We start from the raw sequence: 25380 nt of genomic DNA, 5'->3' as shown, positions 1-25380 counted from the left end.
GCAATCTAATCTACAGTACTGATTACAAGGTGCCAACATAATGTTTTATACAGAATTTGCAAACTGGAACTTGTTTATCAATCTGAATCTGTACCAACAATCTTTCATTCTGTGTGCACCCTATATGGCTCTATCTCTTAATTAGACAAGTACTCTCTGAATCGCTGAATAAACGATTCTCAAGTTTGAAATTGTCAGTACTATATATTATATCATATCTTATAAAAGCATATTCCCAGACATTATAGGTAAGGTAAAGGTAAAGGTACCCCTGCCCGTACGGGCCAGTCTTGCCAGACTCTAGGGTTGTGCGCTCATCTCACTCTATAGGCCAGGAGCCAGCGCTGTCCGCAGACACTTCCAGGTCACGTGGCCAGCGTGACAAGCTGCATCTGGCGAGCCAGCGCAGCACACGGAAACGCCGTTTACCTTCCCACCAGTAAGCGGTACCTATTTATCTACTTGCACTTAAGAGTGCTTTCGAACTGCTAGGTTGGCAGGCGCTGGGACCGAACGGTGGGAGCGCACCCCGCTGCGGGGATTCTAACCACCAACCATGCGATCGGCAAGTCCTAGGCGCTGAGGTTTTACCCACAGCGCCACCCGCGTCCCCCAGACATTATAACAACACCTTATATCCAGTACCTAGAAAGAAACAGTCCAGATTTGATTAATTTACTTCTAAAACACCTGTTAGATGCTGAGTCTTTTTGCCACCCAGTTGCTTACTCGTATTTATGCACTGCAAGGCCCTTATTACTTCAGCTATGTGAGGCATAAAACTAAAATCTATGCAGTACCAAGATGCAAGTGACAATAAAATTCAGTCAAAGCAAAGCACATTTGCTTATAAAACTGTGTTATTGGACACATTTAACAAAGAGAGGTTTCAGAACAAAACACTAGAGGTCAGTATTTCGCCAGTTTCAGCCCATACAATGCTTTACAATAGTACTTCTGAGGTAAGTACCACAAAAATGCAAACTGTTTTGTCCACCAAATGCTTCTTTGTATCTTCTCATGAGGCTGGTACTATCACTAGACAGAAGCCCTTGAATGTATGTAATGGCTGTTTTACTAAGGGAGATACTTTTAAAAAATCTAGAAAAAGTGTCTGCTTTAATACTTGAAAATCCTGCATTTAGGCAGTGGAAGTTTCTGGAATCTTCCCTTTCCTTCAAGACCCCTCTTAATTTTATTTTCAAAAAATCTATCCTGCCTATCTCATGATGTTCAAGATAACTTGAACACAAATACACAAATAAACTGCAACTTCTCTCATTTGGTTCCCCATAGTTTCTAAAGAGAAAACATATTATGTGGTAAAAAAAAATAACCCCTATATTTATCGCATAAAACTTGTCTCAAGCAAATGTCTATTTTGTCATACACTTGACAGGAATCCAGTATGGGAACTACATGATTTTCTTCATAGGTATGAAGTAAACTGATCCCATATGAAGCAGTCAAAAATGTAGCATGACGTTTAGTTCTCTCCTCACAGTGAAAACAACTCCAAAACCTGTTAACCAGGCCCAGCAGTTTCACTTTCACCAGGCACACTCTGAGTTTGTCAGGGAGTACAGCTCTTCCCTTCAACATAAAGTACCATTTTCTTCAAAATGAACTAAATCTCACTTTGCCATTGCTTCTTAACACATCAAAACAGAAAAAACCCAATTTATAGTCAATTTAAATTGCCTATCACTCAGGGTGAGCTGAACAAAAATGGCTTTGGTAACAAAAATCCTGTCAGACCAGAATTTAAAAAGAGAGCTACCAACTGCATCCCCAGTGACAACAATTTGGGATGGGAGAGATGTAGATGGAAACTGAATACTCTGTGAACATTTTACTCATGAAGAGCATGCTGTCTTTTTGGAGAGCAACATATTGCTAACACAAATCACCCTTAGCGTTCTGGTTTGCACTGTCTTCATACACCCACTGCCAACAGCCTGGGAAATTATCTGCAAGTCCCACCTTGGCTCAAAGGTATGCTGGATATCAGGCTGTGGTTAACAGCTCAGAGGAATTCCTGACAAATGAGCTAAATCAAAGCAGACCATATATCAAATGAGATGTGGCTCTATAAGTCATCTCTTTCCTATTGATTTCCTGTCCTGAAGGCCCTGGTGCCTTATTCTTTGTATGGCACTCATAGCTCTTAAGAGAGTTAGGTTATGGCTCAGGTAGAGAAGCTGCTTTGCACACAGAAGGCCTCAAGTTCAATTCCCACCATCTCCAGGTAGGTCGGGGAGATAATCAGATAACCTTTGATGGTCAGTATAGTGAGCTAGAATGGGGCAATGGTCTGGCTCAGTGGAAAGGCAGCCTCCAGTGTTCCTAGCAAATAACCTCTGCTTGACCACACAGGACAATTTGCACCAACTGTGTAGAGAGCAAGGTGCTGCTTTTAGATCAGAAAGAGGTATAAAACAGAATCAAGGACTTCAGTGAAGAGAATTTACTACTGTTGCATGCTAAGATCATTCTTTAATCTTTCCTATTCTCTTTAGGCCAGTGCAACATAGGCAACCAGTAGCTGCACCTTTGCAACAAATACTAGCAGTAGCCCATGAAAAGTACTGTCTATGTGGAAATTTCCCTTTCCAAAGGGACCTCCAAGAAAGCTTACTGTCTGCATTCAACATACAAATCATAGAAAGAAAATGGGAAAAATTACCGAGTCTGCCCATTGCCCTGGTAATTCATTTTCTGCCGCATAGGACATCCAAGCTTGGTTCCTGTATGCAGTAGGTGGTGTTGGGATGAAATAGCCTGTGAACCCGGGTCGGTTTGCTGCTGGGATGGCAAACACTGCAGGAACTGTACTTCCTATCAAGAAACAGGGAAGATGATTAGCAATCAAAATACATTGCTCTAGACCTAGAGGAACATTGCAAAGGATACCCAAGATGTTCCAACTAGAAGATGCCATTTTGCATTGGCAATAGAAGCCCCTTGCCAAAGAAAGAGCATGTATTATTGTATCTGCACATAGTGCCTTGTTGCCACTGTTGTAGGATGAAACATCCCACAACAGAATATACCTGTTTGAAGAGGTCAACCCAGCACTGACACTGCTCTTGACACAGTGGAGACACCAACACCATGGTCACCCAACTAGTGATCATACTTGTCTGTAGAAAGAACGAGTATGGAAATTGAACATAGGCACAGTGCAGATGCACATTCATGGATTTATGCTAAGAGAAAATAAGAAAAGCCAAAGAGATGATTTTGCTGGTCAGTAGCCTTGTGAATTGTACTCTATGTGCTATTATAAACATTTAATATGGATTCTAATATTGCTCTATGGTGTAGTTTCTCTTGTACAGTTTATGAGAATAAGTACAAGCATAGCAGTATATTTCAGAATGTAATGGATAAGAATGCTCTTAGGATATTGGGACAAGACAGTCCTATTGAATAGGGAACAGTTACCCAGCAGGGTTTGGAGCTTCCAGAAAGCACTGTAACTATCTGTTATTGCTTTGTGAATGGATTTGTTTGCATAGGGTGCTTTGTACATTCCAAGGGGGGATATGATCTCTAAGATAGTCCTGTAGGGAACATCATTCTTTTTAGACAATATGTCATATGCACAATTGTTGGATTATGGGGAGAGAGGAATTAAAGAAAAATATAGGTGTGACTTGTTCCTTCGCTGCTGTGTGGATTGGTCTTCACATGGTTCAGATAATGTTGTCCCAACTACCTGCTATTTAAATCAATATCACTTAAACCTTCATTTCCTTCATGTCTGAATCATTTTACATGAACATATCTTGTTACATGATTATAAACCCATTATGTTTTTTTTCTGATGCTTTGCAGCATTTTTGCATAAACAGTTTTTTGCTCCCACCAGGGTGATCTTCATCAGTTGGCAAATGGATGGATCTTCAGTCTCACTGGTATCTTCTGGGAGCCACTTGTTAAACTGCCGGCAACACATCACTGCTTTCAGCTTGAAACATGTTGCTAAGTGTTAGAAAAGGAATCCATCTTTATCTTCTGTTCAATGAAGCATCTCTCTTACGTGCCGCACACATCAGCTGCCAACATGTGTATTAAGTGCAGCAAGTCTTTGGACTAGTTCTTGTAACCATTTTTTGAACCAAAATCACAATTAACAAAAGGCATTACTTTCTTTTCTGGGAATCTCCCAGGACTATGTTAATTTTAAAACTCTTTTTGATATGTGGCACACAAAAACACCCAACCATCTCCTAAATAAATACTTGTGTTATTCACAACAGAATTGGCATGTTGAAAGTATATTCAAGATTTATGTTCCAATTACAAAATTATTTGAATAAGCATTGAATATTAATACATTCTAAGGGAAGGACAAATCAACAATCAGGAGTCAGAAACTCAGTAATTTTTAATTCTGTGTTATCTGTATTCAATACAGCTTTTATCAACACAGAAAACAAGCCTCTCTTTCATTTTCCTACTGCATTCTGGTACAGTCTCTTCCTGAAACCAATATTGTTCCTATAAAGTTCTCTGTGGAATTTAAAATCGTGTGTTCTGTACCCCCCACCCAATTAGTTCTATCTCAAAATAGGGATGCTACTCAAGAAGTCAATGAACAGTAATTGAAAACCAACAAGGCTGTTCCATTATTGTCATCAGTTGTGAAGTGTGGTCTTTGCCTCCATTCTACTTAACAGGCCAACCCTCTCCTTGTGGTCGTGTATTAAACTGATAAATGCACCTGAGTAACTTGAAACAAAACACTTCACACACATGGGATGTTAAGCAGAAACAATATATTTTAATAAGACGAAGTTCCATTTTTTAAATTTCAGTTTACAGCAGTTTTCCAGCCTCCGTTGTCTACAATGGGCTTGTCAAATTGCATAAACGTTGCTTATGAAGTTACATGAGATGAATGGAACCAAGGACACCAACCAAAGCACCCTTTATAGGGGAAGGGGGGCGGATGTTAGAAGTTAGTCACATGTTTTCGTGTAGTCGTGTTCCTCTAGTGACATATGATCCACTCAAGTCACTAGAACCTAATGTGATACCTTGAACTTGAATTTAAAAGGTTTCAGGTTATATTTCCTGTGGTGATGAATACACCCCTGAGTGGGAGTTTCATTGGGTGCATTTATCCTTATGGGACTCAACAACAATCTAAAAACAGCAAATTAAAAAAAACAATTAAGAAACAGAGACATCATATTACAAACAGAGTCTCGTGGAATCATAGGTTGGAATGACTGCAGATGCAACACAAGCAGTTCAAATTGGGAAAATGCTTTGAGTGCTTAAAGCCATTTCCAGTACCAATATTTATACCACGGCTGTATATTTACACCACGCTTTAGAGTCACAGAGATTATTTGCGATAAACCCAGGATGAGTGTAGCGAGGAGCTTCTATTATGCTGGAGCAATTGTAAGCTTCTCTTGAGGAGCTACAATTACTCATATGCTGCTTCCAGAGCCAGAAGGATGCAAGTATCAAATAATCTTAAATAAAAAAGAATGTTCCAATGTGTTTGTGTTTTTTGTCCTATGCCACCTTTAATCCATGACTATTTTCTTTTTCTTTTTTTAAATGGAAGTAGAACCAATACCACATCTTCTCCACACATTCAGCCATTTTGATCTTGTGCAGAAGAACAGCAGAAATCATTCCTCCTGCCCTCAAGTTCAAAAATAAAAATAAAAATGAGGCAGCTGCTCCAATGCAAATACAACAAATGACCTTTCAGAATCAGGACCTAACTGTAAAAGAACTCACCCATCAATACACATGCTTAGTTATTAAATAAGCTTGCATTCACACATGACTTTACATTTTGAACTGTTTCTGCTACAGAAGGGAAGAATGGTGGTCACGCATACTACAGAAATCAGACCCATGTGGTCACAGGAGAATCTTCTAATGCCAGCAGTGGTGGTGAGCAGTATGGATTTTAATACTAGAGAGCTGCCACAGAAGCTTTCTTTTAACGTAAGCGATTGGCTGAATAGCTTTAGGAGTCCTGTGCTATCATTTGGAATCACCGGTGCTTAAAGCTTACCTATGAAGGAGAGAAACTGCTAGATGGAAAACAATCCCAACCCGAGGCCAATCTAATGTGTGCCCTCTACACGGTCCACATACAAACCTAAACTGTATTGATGGGACCAGAAGCCCAGAGCCAACAACTTATCTTTCATAGGCTGTCTTTTCTGAGGTAGTCAAAGCACACTGAAGACCTACAAAAGCCTAGACTATCAATGTACCACTTATATTTGTTTTATCTTAGTTGTATGTAGGGAGGCACAAGGGTAGTTTTTAGGTTTGATTTGGTTTTTGTTGATTTCAAGAAAATTTGAGGGCCTCTGGTCAAATGAAATCTCTGACTGCTGTAAATAGCAGCAGTAGATCCATAGAGCCAAGGTTGTGAACCACCCTGTGATCTAAAGACGTAGGGCAGCATACAAATTTAATAAATAATGATTCTTTATCATAGCTCATGCTTTGTCTTGATATTTAACAATAAAGAGTGCTTCCTCACTACAATATTCTCTGATTGGTCTTTCTGATCTTGAGGCAGTAATTCATTGTCTCCCAATTACATAGTCACACTCATGAAAGCCTTGAATCCAAGTTTGAAAGGATCAGCAAGTCTAAAATGCATACGTTGACATGGAAGAAGAATCCTGTTATACTCTTCACATCACCTTTCATATTCCGCAAAACTAAACTCCAGGGATAAAATTTCTGTTTAGAAATATCCAATGATAATAAGGATTGAATTACTACATTATCCTCCTCCTATTTTTGATATTTTTTTCTGTGACGTATGTGTCAAACAAGGCTAGCATGCTATTAATGCTCTAAATAATAGCCATTTAATAAAATATCCTGGGGTCCCAAAGCCAGCCCATGTGAATGCATGATCATCCTGTTGTCTTGTTCATATAAAGCAAAACTGATAAAATGGGATTTGGCACAGAAATTCAGAAGGTCATTATATTCTATGTTCCAGAAATTAAACAAGCTAAGTGTTGCTGTTTTTTGCAAAGATTCTGTCATGTAGTTCCAGTATGTCCATATTACCTGTGGTAACTATTCCCAAGGAGATTCTGTGAAATTAGATACAATGAAAAACTTAATAGAATTATCATTCAGTTCAGGAGTCCGTTTTTAGGTGAATAAAAAGCAAATCACCAAAATTGCTACACCTTAGTTAAATTTGAGGTCTCATCAAGGAAATGCAATCTTTTCCTCGGCAGAACTGGGAGTTTGGCATTCTCTTTTACTACCCATGACATTAACAGTCGCCTTCTGGACAAGGAGAGTATCCATCACATTTGTTCTGCATCAAGCCAACTAGTGATGGTAAATAAATGTGCCATGTCAGTAGTAATTTACACCTTCCTAAAATGCCGACACCTCAGCATCAGACACCATCTCTTTTGGAGTACCAGCACCCAAATTCTAAACTGACCAACATTTAATATATTTAAACAAACAAGTATCTACAGTATTCTACATTGCTTCCCCTTTAAACAAAAATCAGACAAAAGCTAGCACAGCGCTTCCCCCAAGTCTATGTACGAAAGAGGAATCTTTCCACGTGGAGCCACCCAGGCAGTGAAGAATATGGCATCTGGAGTAAGTTGGTTGGGGCAGAAAGGGCAGCCCATTCAGAGGTTGGGACAAAGAGATGCATCCTAGATGAAAACTGAATGCCAGCATCCTCTTTAATAGTAGGTGTGAATCACTGTGCTAGCTAGCCAAATGTTACCATAGTATAATTTTTTTCTCATTCCCGTAATTAGTAGTTTTGTACAAGTCTACTACCAATCAGTTCCAGAAATATTCAGCTAAACTGCGCTTATCAGAAACAGCTCCTGGCAAAAGTTGTCTGTGGCAATAGACTGCCAAGAAGCATGAGCTGCGTTACTGTATTTCCAACCACTGGGAGCTGGGAGCAGAAGAGCACACAAGCACTAACACACCCCTTGGCAACATGCAAACTGTGCTGAGCGGTCCCCTGGGACTATTTACATGCTTAAAATTAAGTAAAACTCTTAAACGCTCCACTGGATCACAACCTAAGGCAATATAGTGAAATTTCTACAAGCCCTTTTTCCCCACCCCCAACCGGGTGCAAAAAAAATAAAACCCATAGTTTAGTACCCAATCATAAATACAATGCAATTCCCATTTGTTTCAGTGAAAAGCTTGCTTTCATGTAGTGAACTTAGGACTGTGGCCTTAACTGCGATTTTTGTTAGGGGCAGTTGTTTAAGACAAAGGCATTTTCTGTTGGTACATTATTAAATTTCTATCTTACAAAGAAAATTAAGGGATTTTATATTTTTACAAAGATGTTATTTTACATGTGTAGGAAAAGTGGATATAATGTTCTTGCAATAGCTTAGCACCTTGTGATTTCAGAGTCAGAAAAGTTAGGGAGACTCATCTGTGTCAACGCCAACAGCTCATTCAGCCCAGTGTCATCCAGATATTTCAGAGTTTTCAATATTAAGAGACTATTCTGTGTCTCATGAAATTTGAGGCACTGGAATACCTCATCAATGGAATTGAGTGCCTGATGTATTCGAATAACTGTGAAGTTTTGGGGAACTTAATCGTGAAAACAATGTCTTTTGAGTATTTTATTTTTTTAAAACTGCAACACACTGTTGATTCTTACTTCTTTATGTTCACATAGGTTAGTGGAAATGCAATTTTATTCTACTGATCATTTACCACTATTCAGTATTTTAAAAATACAAAAGTATACCAGCAGTGTAGCAGACAATGCTTTGAATTTGGAAGGACAGATGTTACAACAGAAGATAGAAAACAGGGACTTCAATCTAGGGCATATAGGAGCACAGTTGCTCATGTAGCAGCCATGACATGTACACAGCTATTGAATGTTGTATCACAGAATAGAAGATGGAAGTATCCAAAGGGGGGGAGGGTGTAGCTGTAGATAAAATGCCCCCAAATCAGTAAGCGAGCCAGCATTTTGTCCTACACATTTTTTCATTTTCAACTTTTGTTTGCCCCAACCACCCTCTGTGAGAAGCAAAGTGAAAAATCTTGCTTCTAGCCTCTTATTTAGAAGCTAACATCCCACAATGAATGGATTCTTTATAGACGCATGGTAACTTACTCCAAAACGTCGCAGGTGGGGCCGGGGGAAGGGGGAATGCAAGGTGAACATCCGTGGTACAACGTCTGTAGGAGAAAAATCTCAACTCTACTTTTCTTGTAAACCGCTTAGGAATTTTACTACAATCAAGCGGTATGTACATTTAAATAAATAACTAAGGAAAGGAAAGAGGAAAGCTAAATAAATAAATAAATAAATAAATAAATAAATAAATAAATAGGATCAGCAAGCAAAAGGCGATCCCAATCTACCCTTCACCAACATTTTTCTCAAAGACAGAACAGTTACTCTTCCCTTGCTCCCCTTTACTTTGACACATTTCTAGCGGCTGAGTGAGCGCCAATCGTTTAATGTCGTTCTGTCAGGTTTCAAAACCCCTGAAAAGTCACCTGTTTCTTCCAGACCTTCTTGTGAACCCGGAACCACAAGCGATCCTTTTATAATTTGCTTGCACATGCCTTTCCTACCCCCCCAGCAACACAACCTTCCATTTTTTTGTATTTGATACACATTGCGCTGGGTTTCTGTTCAATCTGGGGGGGGATCAATCCTTTTCAAGATGATATGGGCTTCAGAAACTGGATGATTGGTTTAGTCAGCTCAAGAACACTAACAAAATGGCAGCTCAAAGTTACAATGTGAAATAGAAGATGAGCCCAACTAATTCACACACAGTCTTACACAAACATTTAGGTTGTAGACGTCCAAATGTACCTAAGCAGATATATAATGTCTGAAGTGTTTCCTTAATACAGAAAGAATTTTGCTAAGTTGACTGGAATTTCTTTGTAATCAAAGAGATTGGGGTCGGGGAGGCAGAGCTCAATGGTATAGAACATGCTTTGCATGTATAAGGTCCTAGGTTCAGTCACCAGCATCTCTAGCACGTGCTGAGAAAGACCTCTGGTCTGAGACCCTGGAGAGCTGTGGCCAGTGAGAATAGATGATACTGGACTAGATGAACCAATGTTCTGACTCAGCATGAGGCAGCTTCATGTGTCCATATATATTTTTTCTGAAGCTTCTCATTGCAAGTAGAATCTACTTGATAGTGAGCTCCCGGAAGAAACGCCTACATGTTATGACCATATTCAACCTATTTAATGTGAAGTGAAGTTAATCTGAATTGATCTGCCACAAAGGGAACCTGGTCAGTCACGAATCAGGATATCCTCACCTAATTCATTTTTGAATGGTTTGCAAGGACATGCTAGCTTGCAAGCTGGAGACACAATGAAACAATCACATGACATTTGCCACCAATTCAGGATGGCTTCACCACATTTAGCTGAAAGTGGTAATCTGAACAGGCTCTTTCTAAAGAAAGCTTGTGGCCTTTGGGTCAATGCAGAGTGCATTCCACTCAAGAGTAAGCAGCCATTACAAGGGAAATGATCTACGTTACAGGGCCATTTGCTTTCTGTACAGCAAAACACACCATCGGTTCCAAGATCCTGTCTTAGAAAGATGCCAATTCCAGGTGCTTCAAACAGAAAGACCATATCCTTCCTCCCCATTCCTCTCCCATATTAGAAATATGCTGCATGTGATAAAATGAAAGAGTGTGTGGGGATCCTTTTATTAATTCTCCTCATCAAGCCTTCAAGAGAACCATTTAACACAGTCCTAAACAAGGTGCTTGCAAGATCTCATACGCTTGTCTCTATGCCATACAGACTTAGATGTGGTCTCTGTTTGTACCGCATGCGTTTTTCACCTGAGTAATTCAAGGCTGATTGATCCAATGGAGCCACAGATACTGGGGCTCTTGATACTGGGACAAAAGGGGCATGATCATGCGGCTGAATCTGTTCAGTTCCACTGGACTCTGATATTCTTGTCTTGCTGCCAATATCGGACGTCGACCTGTATAATATATATTGGAAACATCAGTCATTCCAACATCAAGCACACATCAGTTGCAATCCACAACCTACTTGCTCTGGAGCAGACCAGTTAACTACAGTTTTAGTCACAGAAGTATGGGATCTTTTTGTGAAAGGCGGGTAGAGAAAGCATTTTGCTTTTTGCTTTGATAGTCGTTTACAATGGGTGCATACCAGTAGAGCTGAGTCGCTACTTCAAGCATCATTTATATAGCCTGCATCCCAAAGACATATCCCGATTTGGTATAGCACAAATATATGTTAGAAAATAAAAATAAATAAAAAGTAGTGAGGCTACAACAAATAGCACTGGTTACTTACTGTATCCTGCCTGTACTGATAATTTTCTTTTAAAAATCAAAATATAGTAAGTTTAAAAACACAGTAATTTCAGTTTAAAAAATCCTATTTCTTTTATATAGTCTGTGTAGCTCAGTGCTACATTTGTTCTGACAGTGAAGGATGAGCATGGCTGCCAGTGTTTTACAGTCCACTGATATTTTTGCACAACAGTTATGACATCACTGGCAGCCAATCAGGACAGCTCAGCTGTTTCTGTATTCTTATGCTAATGCACAATAAAATATAACATGCCTGCTATGTTGTGGCTTTGCAAACAGGTGTCATTTTGTAGATGCAGCATTTCATAGACCAAGAGCCTGAGCTATGCAACTGCTTAAGGAATGCATGAGCTATCTGACTGTGAGAAAACAGAATTTAAAAGGCAATGTCCACAAGATTAGAATGAATGGAAACTGTACAACAGCAGTGCCTGGAGAACTGGGCACTAAATACTAAAACATTGTTAAATCTGATTCATATTTATTAGGCGTTTAAAGTGCAGATAAGAAACTTGATAGCAACAATCTCTCTAAATGTCTTTAGAGTGCCAAAATCAATTTTATAAGGTCATCCATATATTTTGCAATGCTTACTGCTAGTCGTCTCAGAAGAGAAAAACAGGGAGGTTTATGAATCATTTACTTCTTTTACAGAACAACCAATCTGGCATGCCTTTATGATAGAGGATTTAAATCATGGTTTAAGATACTATTAGGTATCTGAGTGGCTTACAGCGGAACAATACCCCACATTTTTCCTTGCTTGCTTGCTTTTAAAAACAATTTGAAAACCTAAAATTCTGAAGTGACACTACTTGATTATAGTTTCACAAATACCTATACAGCATTAGAAATGCTAGCCCTGTAATGCATCTGAGGCTTTCAATATCAGTTATAAAGCAATCTTCCATCTTGAGATAGAGATACAACATTTTCAACTAAAACATAAAAACAACAGCATAGTACCTCCTAAGAGAGGTGACGGCAACAGGTCCCGTCCTAGGAGGCACAGGAGGAGGTGGAGAACCCATCACCATTTCAGGGAGTGGAGAAAATCTATAAGCCTGTTAAGAAAAATAAATAGATATTTCCTCAACTGACTTTTCATAAAAAAATTATACTGCATTGCATTTCTCCAAAAATATGACATAAGCATGTTGGAAGAAGAATGTAATCCAAGCCTATTTCAAAGTGAACATTATTAATGCATCCTAAAATTTCAACGCTGCAGTGTTCTTGTCTGTCTGAATTCTCCCCCAAGGAGAAATCAGAATGGGTTTTTTGTCACACTAAAAATAAAAATATTTTGATGTTGGAATATCTCAAGGCACCTAACATTATCACAGGAAACAAAAATGTCTACACGAAAACCATTTTATATTTTAACTTTTCTTTCCAACCTTTTTAACAGGGAATATGTTTCATGTTCCTCTAGGCAAGAACAAGCAAGTTCCTTTATTATGACAACATAAAGACTCAATTTAAAAAACAAAACAAAAAACAACCACTACCACCAAAGTAAAGTAATCCTGGGGATCAGATTTTAGAGGCTATTGGATCAGTCACCCAGGATTTACAGAGTTTGACAGAAAATGGCAGACAGCAAAATTAGAGATTTTTGCCATGTTACACGCGTGTCAAAACACCTCCCTGACACTGTCACCATCAGCCTATGGCCCAAAGCATGAGATACTAATCTTGCAGCCTTTGCACTGTGACAGAGATTGTCAAGTTAACTTGGGAATACAGCGACAGTTATCAAATCTGCTTAGCAGCTAGATTGAAATGCTACTAGATTGAAAGACATCCTCTACTTTTCATTCTCCTGGAATAGCCAACATATCAAAATCATCACTGAGAACAGCATGGCATTCTAGGTACCCTAAATAGACACCTTGACACGGGAGGTGTTGTAAGATTCAGATAGGATGCATTCAAACACATTTCCTACTATATCACTTAGGAGAGTTCAGAGAGATGGGGTGGGGGGTGGGGAGGGAGCTGAGAGAGACGAATAGATAGCTGAGAATGCATTTGCTTCATTTCTCCCCTGGTCCTGCTGCCACCATGCAGCCCAAAGCTAAGCCATAGTTAGACTTGGCATTATGTCCAAACGCATGGTCATGGTTTGTACTTGGCTCATTGACCATGGTTTGCCTGTGGGAGATAAACCACAAGTCCAGGTTTCTGAGCCCATGGGCAACTTCCACCAAGAGTTAAGCAGCAGCATGAACCCTTGCATTTAATGTAACTAGCTTTCAAATAAACCCCAAAGGAATGGATCAAAAATAACAATTTTTTTCTGTCTCCCCATCCTAGCAGTTTTGAGTATGAAACCTGGGGGGGGGGGGGGGTTTCCATTCTTGCACCATAAGAGGAATAATCTGGGGACTTTATAAGCTATCCATATAGACATGCTTATTTCTATTGTGAAATGCCTTTTTACAAAACAGTAAAGCTGTTTACACCAGGGTAAGATACAGCAGCTTTAGCTCCAGGGTCTTTTTCTTGGTTACAAAGCAAATTTCAGACTGTTCTCTATTTCACAGTAAACTCAATATTTCACAGGCCTATTTTTAAATGAATGTTCTGCCAATGCTTGATATGTTAAGAACTTATTATTTGTCCGGGAAGAAGCATATCTGTCTTAGATTAGCACAAAAAAGTTGGTCTTTATATACTGTTTTGTTACAGATCAGTTATTATTAAAGAATCCAAAACCAACGGTCTTTGGAATTAGTGCCAAAAGAAAGAGGTGGTTGGAAGGCACAGAAAGTGTCCAGGCTACATCAGGATATATTACACATATACAAGGTCATTGGGAAATGTCTGCAAAGACCAATGTAACTCTCTACAATGGCAGGCAGTGGGTAAAGTATAACTATTTAGTTGGATACGCTAAACCATGCCAAGGCAAGAGTAAATGCTTCATCTGAGTAAATACTTCAAAGGGAGAGATGAATGAGAAAGGTAGAGATTGCACCTCTAACCAAAATGTAACATGTCTTGGGGAATTTGCCAACCCACACTTTCCCCATGTTTCCCCAGTAATATGTATTTTTTAAAAAGAAAAGGAAAAAAAGAATTATAATGGTGGAGATGTTATCAGGTTAAGCCTTCTGCTGTGATGATATCAACACCAACCATTTTTCCCAACTACACGTAACGGAGAGCTGTGAATTGGTGGTGCCCAAAATACCTTTAGCAATATGTACTTTGGGCCTTGGTAAATTAAAACAGATGGGACTGGCTAGATTCTCTGAAATCAACACAGGGAAAGGAAGGAAGCTTTAAAGTTTTTTCTTTCTTTCTTTGTGAACAACTTATTCAAGGTGTAGGTGGGCTGGAGATCACCTGCTGCTTCTGTTTAGTCACATTTTCCAGGAACAACCCCAGCAGGTTTGCTATAGCCTATCTTTATATCAATGAGGTGATTCATAACTGATTTAGCTCAGGCAGGAAAAAAAAACATTTTTGTTCCTATTTAACTGTTGAGAAAAGGACTGGGATTAGTCATGCGCCTGTCTCCCTTTTTAAAGTGTAGGTGACAGACAACCTAGCCCACAAGACTGGAAGCACATAGATAACAGTTTTCGCAGTGTCTCTTGGGAACTTTCTTAAGTATACATGACATTATGGATCCTTCTTTTCATCGCAGGTGCTCTGAATGAAGGAGGACAGCATAAATAAATAAAATCTCCTGAATCTCAAGGTGGCTCTTTAATCACAAGATCTTGTTACTCTGACTATGTAGCAGCACCAAGATGGAATATGAGATTCCTCTCCTGGATTGTCAGCATATCCCAACTATAGATTCTGCCTGTCTAAACTTCATAGTGTGGTTTAGCATGAGGCATCTCCTATTTGGATATAATTTGGCAATACATATCTGTGAATCCAATGACTTTGCCACCGGAAACACCTGGAAAGCCTTTGCATTTCTCCCTTATGTTCACTTTATGGTAGCCCATCGCTAACCTCATTTTTAGGAGCCAGGACAATAATAAGAAGCAATTATCTATCTAAAACTGCCAATAAAGCTCCATGCTCAACACACAGGGTGCATCTGGGCATCATGCTAACGCACCGTTTAGCATGGTGAGAACTAGTCAAAGTAAGACTCAGGCTAGTATGCTCCTCCCTCCCTCTCTACCACAACTTCAAGAAGTACTTCAGAAGCTTTCAAAGCAATTTTGAACTTGGCTTGTGAATATTAACCACAGTTTGATCGCAGTTTGTTGGTTCAAACAACACAAGCTGTGGTTAAGCAGAAACAGTGAATGCTTCCAAACACCTCTTTGAATCTACCCCTGAGGCAAGCTGCTGCTCATTCATATAATGCTAAATTACTGTTTAGCATGATATCCACAGCAGGTCACTAATAAATGCTGGTTTTCTAAAGCCAACTTGCCTTTTAGGGCTCTCCCACACTTCCGCTTGTCCTTCTGCTTTCCAACAGGAAGACCCGCTGCTTGCCATTGAATCAATCAGTTTTTCTGTGGATTGACATTTGTTCCAATTATGAGGTAAACAGCGGGTTTTCCTGGGGAAAGCAGTGGGAGAAATGGAAAAACCACTCAGATCTGTGCCTAGAAAGCACAGGACAAGTGGAAGATCGGACCCACATGACAAGCAGATATGCGGACAAGCTCTTACTCTGCTTATTTTAAGTACAGTAAGTTAATTTCTATTTGATAAAGCCAACTTGGGTTATTCATCTCAAAACTAATCTAGAACATTTCTCTTCTCCCAGGACTTTTGACTAAACAATCTATGGCCTTTTAAACTGGGGTGGGGGGATATTGTTTTGTTTGTTATGTATTTTTGTGTTTTCATACTATAAACTGCCCTGTGATCCTTGGCTGAAGGGAGGTATAGAAATTTAATAGGAGGAGGATGATAATGAGGATGAAAACTGAACATCATTCACACAGCCCAGCAGAATCTTCGAGCCACTACATGAAGTATGTGATGGCCAGAAGAGAAACTCCCTAAAGTCCAAATTCTGGCATTTCAACAACAGTTCTGAGTATAACACATATAAGTGGTCACTTACAGGCCTTGGTAAACTGTACTGATACACTTCTGGTCTATAGGTAGGCACCCACTGTATTCCTCCTCTGGGTCGAGACATGGTACCAGGAGCACTGGTCACAACTTCAGAGTATGGCAACTGCTGTGTAGAACTGTAAGCATCTTGCTGCCTGCTCTGTCCTCCATGACCCGCTGAGGCCAAACTAAAGGCTTCTTCCAGTAGCATGTGCATCTGTTGTCTGACTTCATCAATGGATGGCTGGGAACTCAGAGTCGATGTCTCTGAATGGCCTTTTGCTTGATGAGCTCTGTTATAATTTCGGGGCTCATTGACACGGTCAACATTTGTTTCTTCTATCATTTCAGGCTCAGTCTGTCGGATATAATAGAAAAAGTTGGGCAACTGTGCAAAAGGGTGGGGGGTTAATTCAGTAAAAATCCTGTCTATGTCTAGGTCATAAGAAGTGATTATATTTGACTTTCATAAAGTGTTACATTTTCTTTATCTACCTCATTTGGCCTATCAACACCTATCCATAATGGACAGCTATTTCAGAAACCATGAAATGATTGTCTTTACCACATGTGTTATTCAGCTGATGAATAGCTAGAGAATTGGTTGTAGAATCATGTCATAAATGAAGTCAGAGGGGCAAATGACTCCAACATTCCCAGTGCTTGCCTAGCTTCCTCCCTCCCTCTCCAGCTCTACTTCTAGAGATCCATTTCAGTCAGAATGACCCCTTCCCATCACTGGTACATAAGTTATTTCTGTCCTCTCACAGCTCCTCTGCAGCTTTCTGTGTCCGCATTTGCACTGTGAGTGGACCATTCTATCTCCCCAGTTGTGCTAGTGTAACACGAGCACAGACTGTGAAGTTTCATAGTCCTATAAGCAAGTTCTGAACAATATATATATCATTTTCACTCATGGTGTGATTTAATTTGACAACTCAGTTCAGCACTCTATTCAGTGTGCTCAGTATTAGAGGATAATGTATATATTTAATAAATTATGTTAGGCAAGTTACAAACATATGGCAAACTCTCATTTGTGGGTGGGGAGGATTGAACTCAAAATACCTGTTTGCCACTTCTGTTACCTACGTGGGGAGCTGGGAGTTGCTTCCACAGAGGCTGTTGGTGGGGGAGCACTGGACTTGAAAATTACTTTATACATGTAAATAGGCTAAACATGCAAGCAGTCTTTCAGCTAGGCACAAGGATCCATTTATACTACTAAATATTAAAAGATGCTCTGCAAATAGCATCTGCCATCTGCTCCTCATGTAGGCCTAAAAACATTTTGTACTATTTGCTTGCATTAATATTTTAAATTGTAAACTGCCTTAGGAGAAAGGCAGTATATAAATGCAAGCCATAAATAAATAAAGCACACACCTCCCCTCCCCCTGCAAAATTGTTTCACTTCACTTTTGTATCATGCTTCTGTTGCCAAAAGAAAAGCCAAAGGAAGCGAACAACATACCAAAACAGTCTTTTACAAAAGGGAAACAGCTACCAGGAAAGAGTGAGTCAGAGAAAAGCTGCCTTTATCTAGCATTTTATCAGTAATTTTTCTAAAAGCCCCATTTTCACCTGAAGCAGTTAAATTTAAAAACAGACTAAAATAGGCTGTCCCTTTAAATTTCTGTTGCAATGAAGCACACTAGAGTATAGCAGGCCATAATCCCAGTTACACAGCAAATTACGATTTATTTGTTCTGACAGGCAGTGTCAAAACATGAACAATCCCATCACAAACGTACTCTTGTGAATATTTTTTGATGTTTCACAGTTTCCCTCACCTTGGCAAAGGAGCACACTATATTTCAGTGGATAGATAGGGTATTTATTACATCATGAGCATTACAATCCTTGATTTCTATATTTGTGATCTGGCAGATAGTGTATTCATTCAGCAGGGGATGCTTTTATTCAGTCCCTGACATAGAATTTGCCCTTTTCTTTTCTTGCAACTGCTGCACTGTAGGCCACCGTTGAAAAGGCCAAGACCAGGGATCACCAACCATGCACCCATAGGTGCACCTACACGCACAGTGGCAGGATCTGCACGATCCCCTGGATCCCTCCCCCCACCACTGAAATTAGGTTTGAAAGAAGCACTGTATTGCAGCCAACAGAATACACTGTAGTGTGGGCTTGACTGTGATGCGGCCTGGTGTTAATTCACAAAGGCCTAAACAACTTGGGTGCAAAGGACCTTAAGGGCCATCAGATTCCTTATGCTTTGCTTCAGCTGCTGAGCTCTTCTGATGGGGCACTGTTGGTGGACATATTTTCCCAAGACTGTTTTTGTCACCATAAGTGCTAGAAAGTGGTTTAAATAATGAAAGAAAGCTGAGGCTTTTAGGATCCAGGTGCCTGTTCTAAGCTTGGTTGGCATTGTACGACTGCAGAATTGTATCATATCAGCAGAATCAATAAAATATTGTGTATGAATTTGGGTTTCCTTTTTGTTATTTACCTTTATACTATCAAAATGTGTGGAAGGCTCGACAAGATTGTAAGGAGCAGCCTTGTATTGTCAGATCAACAATCTACTTAGATTGTAAGCACCTTGAGCTTTTGGGAAAGGGCATGTGCCTGAGTGAATGTTTAAAATGAACGAACTGCTGTTATTCAAGCTTGACTTCAGGAACTGCCTTTCCCATGCCTTCTACTGAAGTGAATATATGATTTTTAAAAAACCCTGAAACCTGAAGACCAAAAAAATGCATAAAATCAGCTCTAAAAGGTAAAGGTACCCCTGCCCGTACGGGCCAGTCTTGCCAGACTCTGGGGTTGTGCGCCCATCTCACTCAAGAGGCCGGGGGCCAGCGCTGTCCGGAGACACTTCCGGGTCACGTGGCCAGCGTGACATCGCTGCTCTGGCGAGCCAGAGCCGCACACGGAAACGCCGTTTACCTTCCCGCTAAAAAGCGGTCCCTATTTATCTACTTGCACCCGGGGGTGCTTTCGAACTGCTAGGTTGGCAGGCGCTGGGACCGAGCAACGGGAGCGCACCCCGCCGCGGGGATTCGAACCGCTGACCTTTTGATCAGCAAGCCCTAGGCGCTGAGGCTTTTACCCACAGCGCCACCCCGTTGCTAAAAAGGAAGCAGCTATTAACAGTGCTTTTTTCTGGGGGGGATGCATACCCTTAAACATTTTGTGAATATAAGTTTGGCCTCATTGAGCAGCAGTATTTTAATATGAGTAGGAAAATGAGAGTACCCCTAAACTTTTTTTTTTTTTTAAAGCACTGGCTATTAAGCACTTTCACACTAGGTAGATTGCTTTGCTAGGACCGTTCTAATGTTTGCTACGCTTCCAATGCAACTTGTAGTGAATGAATTTTGCATGCACGTACATCATATCCACTGTTGCGGATACCACGCCTTTGTCTCTCTCGTGTAACAAGTAGATCCATCTCAGTTTCTCCTGGACTTGGACTGTTCAAAGACTGCCTGCTTCGGTAAACAGAGTTCTTCATTTGTTGCCTGCAGAAGAATAAAGTATTTAAATGAGGCCAGTGTTGTTGTTGTTGTTGTTGTTGTTGTTGTTGTTGTTGTTGTTGTTGCCTACAACAATTTATTACCTGCCCTTCACCCCAAGGTCCCAAGGCGGGTTGCAATAATTGAAACATGAGACTAAGAACACTTTAAAACAACTTAAAATTACAGAAATAAGGCATGTCCTAAAAATATACACATCAGGTGTAAAAAGCCAGAGTAAAGAGGTACATCTTCCGTAGTAGTATGTCGCTTCAGTCTTTATGCTCTGAGTTCTGAAAAAAAATATTCTAAATCATCAATTCCCACTCATCTCCAAGCTAAGTGGCTACACAGCTACACACCCATGCATATTCAGTTACACATTGGCAGTCATCAAGTCAAATTATATATTGATTGCTTCAATGAAGACCAAAGATTGAAGCACTTGGAAACAAACAACCAAAATTTATTAGACAATGTACTCCAAACAAGTACTGAAATGCTTCTTCTTTGTGAAGATTTGTGTATAACTCTGCAATTTCAAACCGATGTAACTATACACCAGTTATTTCTTTATTCATTTCCATATCAATAATAACCTCCAATAATGATGGATTTGCCTGATGTGCTTGAAAATCATCCAATGCATATTCATACCGTCTCACATACGTTAGCGAACCATTCAGCTAAGTGCCAACCTTTTTCAGTACAGTATTCCAAACCCTTAGCAACTGCATTGTTGGACTGAAGTCTGATCACCCAAAGACAGGGACTAACACATGATCACAGCATGTGAATGAAAAAAAAACTGATGTACAAAATTAGCAAACAAAAGAACAAAAAGGGTAACTGGGTGGTGGCTTTTCCTCAAGCAATCTGCCTGCCAGAGACACGTGGATAGTTCATGTCACACTCACACTGATTCCTTGCTAGCACACTGTAAGCATTTCAAAATCCTCTACAGTGGTACCTCGGGTTAAGTACTTAATTCGTTCTGGCGGTCTATTCTTAACCTGAAACTGTTCTTAACCTGAAGCACCACTTTAGCTAATGGGGCCTCCTGCTGCTGCTGTTCTCATCCTGAAGCAAAGTTCTTAACCCGAGGTAATATTTCTGGGTTAGCGGAGTCTGTAACCTGAAGCATCTGTAACCTGAAGTGTATGTAACCCGAGGTACCACTGTACAGAGTCAACCTTCTTAAAAACTGCTACGTTTGTTTTAAGAAATACCATTCAAGAAACAATACACTTCTAATAACACAGTTCGTACCACAGTTCATACTAGCCTTAACCAACCTAGTGTCCCCCAACTGTTTTGGACTACAACTCCCATCAGCCCCAGATCTAGCACAATAGAACCAGTCCTAAATTTCCCATACGTATCTTGTTATCTCCAGTGCTTTTTTTCTGTGGGGACGAAGGGGTAGGCATAGCCCTAAACATTTCATGAATCTAAGTTTTGCCTCATTGAGTTGCAGTATTTCAATATGAGTAGAAAAATGAGAGTACCCCTAAACAGTTTTTTTTTAAGAAAAAAAGACACTGGTTATCACTATACCGTCAGTACACATAGTCCATAAAGAACACCAATAAGTAGCATCATTTAATCTGAAGCTCTCCAGTTACTTCTAAGGAAATCAAGCAATTGTCCCACAGCTATGACAGAGCTCTATGCTGTGGAAACGGATGATGGATGCGGGAAATGTGCCCATTTTTCTCTGTGACACAAATTTGACAATAAACCAGACTAACAATGAACATCTATCAGATGACTCACTGGGGGTAGAAAATAAGCAAGACAGAAGCTAAGATAAAAGTGGGAGGCAGAGTTTCTGACCTACTTCATAGCTGAACAGCAGGTCTGAAGGCCAGAGTGGGGCATCTACACAGACCATGAGTGCAAATTACAATGCTGGTGGGTCTTGAAGGCTCTAGAACAGGCATCCCCAGACTTGGCCCTCCAGATGTTTTGGGACTACAACTCCCATCACCCCTAGCTAACAGGACCAGTGGTCAGGGATGATGGGTACTGTAGTCCCAAAACATCTGGAGGGCATAGTTTGGGGGTGCCTGCTGTAGAATCATATTTCCTAATGCCTTTGGGGGGGGGGCTTTACTTTTCCCTGCTCTAGTGCATGAACAAAACACTATTATTATTATTATTTTGCTTTCAACAGAAAGAGAATAACCTAACTAGCATATTGCCACATTTGTTTAGTATCATGAGACCTGTAGAGAGATCTTAGTGGGACTGGTCTGAGGTGAGGGAGGAAAATGTGGAAATGCTAGAATTTTCATACATTCATTGCAAATGTATAAAGTCATTTATTTAAGAATTTAGTACCACAAAATCCTCAACCTTGAAACATTAATCTACATACAGAAAGGCAGAATACTAGGTTGTAAAAAAGTACAACTAATCACAAGTTTAATACAACAACTTTTTCCTCAGATTAGTTCGCTTTGTCTGCCACTGTCTCTGCCTTCACCTATTGCCGGTCTCCTTGCCTTTCGCCCTCCCAGTTCCAATGGGCACCAGCCACTACTAAAACAGAGGCAAACCCAAGTGAGTGGAAGAAAATGAGGAAGTTTGTCTCTATACCTAAACTGATTCATTTAATTAGGTTCAGGGGGAAAGCAACAGGATAACTTTATAATACACTGAAGATACACTGGGGGGGGGGGAGTGCATCTTATAGAGCGAAAAATGCGGTAAGCAGTGAGCGCAAACTTTTAAGCAATTGAGATATGTGCTGATGGCAGTCTGTCCTTATCGACAATCTAGCCATAGCATTTTGTAGCAGCTGGAGCTTCTGGACCAGGCACAAGGGCAGCCCCAAATAGAGGGTGTTACAATAGTCAAGACTTGAGGTTACTAGTGCATGAATCATCTTAGCCAGGCTATCCTTGTCCAAGAATGAGCTTGGTCAGTAAACGGCTAATAAACTTGGGACAGGAGGAACCTCTAGGGTTGCTTCCAGAAGACCTGGCCCAATATGTTTTCAGCGAGGCTAGACAAAATTGTGTCAAGCAAGCATTGTCCTACATTTTCCTCCAGTACGTTTCCCCCGTCACTTTCCCTTTCCTAAAAAAACAAAAAAGCCCAATCCTCTGAGGAACTGGGTTTGTTGAGCAAGACCTCAAATCTACTTTAATTGTGCAACTGGAATTTCCCAGTCTGTGATTCAATCCCACCTGAAATAGCAACACTCTGCAAAGGGGTTTCAGGGAGCTTCCAGACTCCACAAATCCCTTAATTGGGTAGAATTCGTGTTGAACTTCCCCCTTCTATCTTCTAGGGAAAGGGGCTAGAAATGTGGAAGGAAGGAGGCAAGGAGGCAATTCAGGGAGGTGGTATGAGTTTTTTCTAAGGGAATAAAGTCTCTAGAGTTCCCCTGTAGATACCGTTAGAGGACAGAGGGGCGAGTTAATTCCAGGGGGCAGAACTGCCTGCAAACCCAAGGCAAATTGCTGTCAGAATGCACTGTTGTGTAGGCTGCCACCTCCTTTTTCCAAAGAACTACTGGAGCCAGGGACAGGGCAACTTAACATGTCCCTCCCTATGCGAGGAACAGCAGGGTGGGACTGACACTGGCCCTACACTTCTGTGATTAAAAGATTACACTGTTTTCAGATTATTTTAGGCAGATTCACACCCTTGACCTAATTGTGAAACTATTAAGGAAGGGGAGGGGGGAATCAAGAACAGTACATATAATGAGCAGTCTTTGTGAAATTGCCCTGAGATTGCCAATTAGCTGATTTAAGGAAGATTCACTAATGAGAAGGGAGGTATCAACACGAACAACTGGCACAAGCATAGGTTAGTCATTGTCGACAGGGAATACAACTGCAGCATTTTAAAACACTGACTACGTGACGAACAATACTCTGAGGAATCTATAGGGCTGGGGACCTGGTCCATGTACAACTCAGTTTATTTAGTACCACTGATAATTTGTAAATGTTTTTAGAGTGATGTTATACAAAAATATGAATGCGCGAAGGCCAGTGTGTGAATAATTTATTTGGTGACAGTTTTATTTCTTCACATTCTGAAGTACCAAGCCAAGAGGGAATAGTAACAGTAGCTGCAGAGGAGGAATATGGAGGAAAAGATTCCTAATGTCTTTATGATTTAACCTATAGATGTTGTATACTGTTTTACAAAGAGCAAATATGCAAAATTTTAAGATCTAATTGATTAAAATCTGAACTTCTCTACTAAGTAAACATGATAAAATACCTGTAATTTAATACCCTTCTGCAAAAGGTGGGTATTACTAACCCAAAATGACATCCAATCCTGAATAACGTCTGAATTTGTGAATATTCCCTACCCACAAACACACAAAAAAACCTTTTTCACTATTTGTGAATGAATTATTGGGCAAAATGGATTAGAATAAGGAAGTTCCTTTCTCTAAAACAACAAATAAAACATTAAAACTCATGGAACACATACACCATGGCCTCTTTCTACATTGTGCACCAGCAAGCAAATCCCAGAGTACATAACAAAATTTACTGGCTCAATAGAAAAACTTCATGCTAAATATGCGTTAAGGATTTCTTGCTCCTTTGATACTTTCTAACCTTCCAGTCATGATTCCAGGGCTATATCACTTCCACTGTGTACATTAATATAAAATTTCTGCCTGCTTCATTTATATTCCTAAGATAGCCTATGCTAATAGAAGAAGCTACTGTATAATTCAAACTTTATCTTATCTTCTACTATGCATATGTAACAATTCCACTTGCCTCCTCCACTGGAGACCTGTACAAAGCCCTAATGTCCCAGCAATGGCACCAGACCAACCAATCAAGAATCTTTCTTCTTTGCTGACCTGAATGGCCTTAGAATTATGTTTCTCTGGCACTTAGTTTCTTTTTTATTTAATTTTATCCAGGCTCCAATTTTCATAAAAGTTGTGGGATCTCACCATTCTTTATATACCAAAGATATTCCAGAAACTCTACGCTACATTTCCCTTTACTTCTCTGCACAGGCGTTGCAGGCAGATCTTGAGCAGAGAGCCCTGTATCTCAGGTACTGATTGAGGGATACCTATATGGGCTGGAGGAAGCACTGCAAACAATTCCAGGTAGAAAACTCACTTAACAGTTCCTAATCCCTCCTGGTCTGAGAAAACACGTGACAATAGAGTAACAGTTCAGTTCTTATTGCTCTTGAGCAGAAAAGCTCTTTCTATACACTTCTGCTTGCTTGGCGGACAATGCATGGGAATTTTTGTTTCAAAACTTGCAATTTCTAATTGGCAGCTGGGTGTCAGAGAGAAAATGATATTTTCTTCCTAAGCCTTGCATAGTAGAACTGAGCATTCTGTATGACATCCATACAACTTCCGACTTTCTATGTGCTGGAGTCTTTCTGCTTATCTTACAGTCAAAAGCCCATGAAGGACAGCCGCAATAAAAAAATTAATGGCCAGCATAAAAGTTAATGGTTCT

At 40.1% G+C, this 25380-nt stretch overlaps 1 protein-coding gene across 6 annotated transcripts in view; it reads right to left on the bottom strand.

The window, feature by feature from the left end:
- The window catches only part of KIAA1549L (KIAA1549 like), a 150803-nt gene that overhangs the window by 5839 nt on the left and 119584 nt on the right, over positions 1–25380 (bottom strand). For 5 of the 6 annotated variants that reach the window (XM_028730475.2, XM_077930128.1, XM_077930141.1 and 2 more), the window contains 5 exons: positions 19783–19912; positions 16432–16782; positions 12342–12439; positions 10866–11014; positions 2687–2838 (listed from right to left, as the gene is read on the bottom strand). In XM_028730475.2, the coding sequence (XP_028586308.2) occupies positions 2687–2838; positions 10866–11014; positions 12342–12439; positions 16432–16782; positions 19783–19912 (880 nt within the window). The remainder of the gene's footprint in view (positions 1–2686; positions 2839–10865; positions 11015–12341; positions 12440–16431; positions 16783–19782; positions 19913–25380) is intronic. The other variant, XM_077930143.1, reaches the window with a different exon arrangement.

This window comes from Podarcis muralis, chromosome 1 (genome assembly GCF_964188315.1).
Source record: "Podarcis muralis chromosome 1, rPodMur119.hap1.1, whole genome shotgun sequence".
Classification (NCBI taxonomy): Eukaryota; Metazoa; Chordata; class Lepidosauria; order Squamata; family Lacertidae; genus Podarcis; species Podarcis muralis.
This window is presented reverse-complemented; position numbering and strand designations above follow the sequence as displayed.